This window comes from Lupinus angustifolius, unplaced genomic scaffold (assembly GCF_001865875.1).
Source record: "Lupinus angustifolius cultivar Tanjil unplaced genomic scaffold, LupAngTanjil_v1.0 Scaffold_378, whole genome shotgun sequence".
NCBI classification, from domain to species: domain Eukaryota; kingdom Viridiplantae; phylum Streptophyta; class Magnoliopsida; order Fabales; family Fabaceae; genus Lupinus; species Lupinus angustifolius.
This window is the reverse complement of record NW_017727781.1, coordinates 411,476-413,091: the sequence shown is the minus strand read 5'-3', so window position 1 is coordinate 413,091 and position 1,616 is coordinate 411,476. Positions and strand designations below refer to the sequence as shown.

The 1,616-nt window shown below is 34.7% G+C and overlaps 1 protein-coding gene across 1 annotated transcript in view; it reads left to right on the top strand.

Moving 5' to 3' along the window:
• The window catches only part of LOC109341140, a 2,306-nt gene extending 2,020 nt beyond the window's left edge, over positions 1–286 (top strand). The window contains exon 2 of the mRNA XM_019578970.1: positions 3–286. Within this exon, the coding sequence (XP_019434515.1) occupies positions 3–286 (284 nt within the window). The remainder of the gene's footprint in view (positions 1–2) is intronic.
• Positions 287–1,616: the final 1,330 nt, after the last annotated feature.

Below are 1,616 nucleotides of genomic sequence, written 5' to 3'. Positions count from 1 at the left end.
AGAGAAAAGGTTAGCTGATATATGTCATGGTCAGCTGTACCAGAAAAGACTCATGAGAGCTTATGCTAAGAAAGTTCGGCCACGCCACTTTCAAGAGGGGGATCTGGTGCTTAAGAAGATACTTCCAATCCAGAAGGATCATAGAGGGAAATTGACCCCAAATTATGAAGGACCCTTCGTGGTGAAAAAAGCATTCTCTAGAGGAGCTTTGATATTGACTACTATGGACGGAAACGACTTACCTCTTTCCGTGAATTCAGATGCTGTAAAGAAATATTATGCTTGAGTGACCTTTCAAGAAAATAAAATAAACAAAAAAGAAATTTGTGCATTGATCATGCATTTTTGCATACTTTCATGCACACTCTTAGGAGTATGATGTAAATAAATCCCACATGATGTGTACCTTCAGGTAGGTCGTGTTGATGACACAAGGTTTCTTTGTTATTCCAAACACCAATGAAGATATCCCTAGTCACCCTTTTTGAGCCAAGACAATATGAAAGAAGTTTATTCAAAAAACGCAACACCTTCGAAAAACACCAATAAACCGGGGAAAGGGTAGGTTTCCAACAAGTCTTCAAAAGATCTAAAAGTGAATCACGTGATTATAAAAAGATCCCGCTAAGAGTTTTAGTAAAACCTTAGGCAAAAGCGAGGGTAAATAAAAAATCTCAAACTAGAATGGTTACAAAACCTTTCCTTTTCCAAAAAGGAACGGAAATCATATCCGAGATTTGAAATATAAGATATGTTGGAAATAGGATTATGGAGAATATGGAGAAAGTTGAGGGTGGGAAACACATCATTTGAGCCTTATATCCTTTTCTTTCTTGTAAACCCCTAACCATACCACGTTACAAGCCAAAAAAGTCCTTGTTGAGACCTGAACTGTTTGAGATATGCACCAAGGGTACCAAATAACTGACTCCAAAACAAATCCAAAGTAATTTTTCTAGAAAAAATGTATGCATGATGTGATCAATACACAAATTCTCTTAAACGAAATTTTTAAATCCCGTTAGATCGAAAACCCGAAAGGGCGATCTAAGCAAAACTTAGGGACAAAAGAAAAAGAAAAATGGAAGGTCTCTTAAGAACATAAGGCAATTAGTCAATATTGGGGCAAAATTGTGGGAGACCAAAAATTTAAGTCAATACTGGGGCAATTTTTTGGATGGTCAATAGTTGTATAAGTGATAGTATAACATGTTTCATTATTTAAAACCTATTCCCATCACTTCACCTATAACACAAAAGACCAAACACGATCATATTTCTTCAATTGTATATGAGTTAAAATATTTTATTTGCATGGTTTGTTTTCATTAAACTTGTACTATCTTAAGAATATAAAGCATATCGAGTTGAGTAATATTCGAAAGGAGAAAACACTTTACATATGAAAGATAAAGTTGATTGTCATCTTCCAGAATGAACAAACAAACTCGTTCTTTGCAAACAACAATCTACAACCAAATGTTAAGGATGCGACGGAGCAATACGGATGAATACCAATTACAACTCAATATGATATGAAAACAATTATAGAATTACCAAACATGAGTATCTCATAGCATGCATCAATAATAGTCATTTGCATTCATACAAAAATG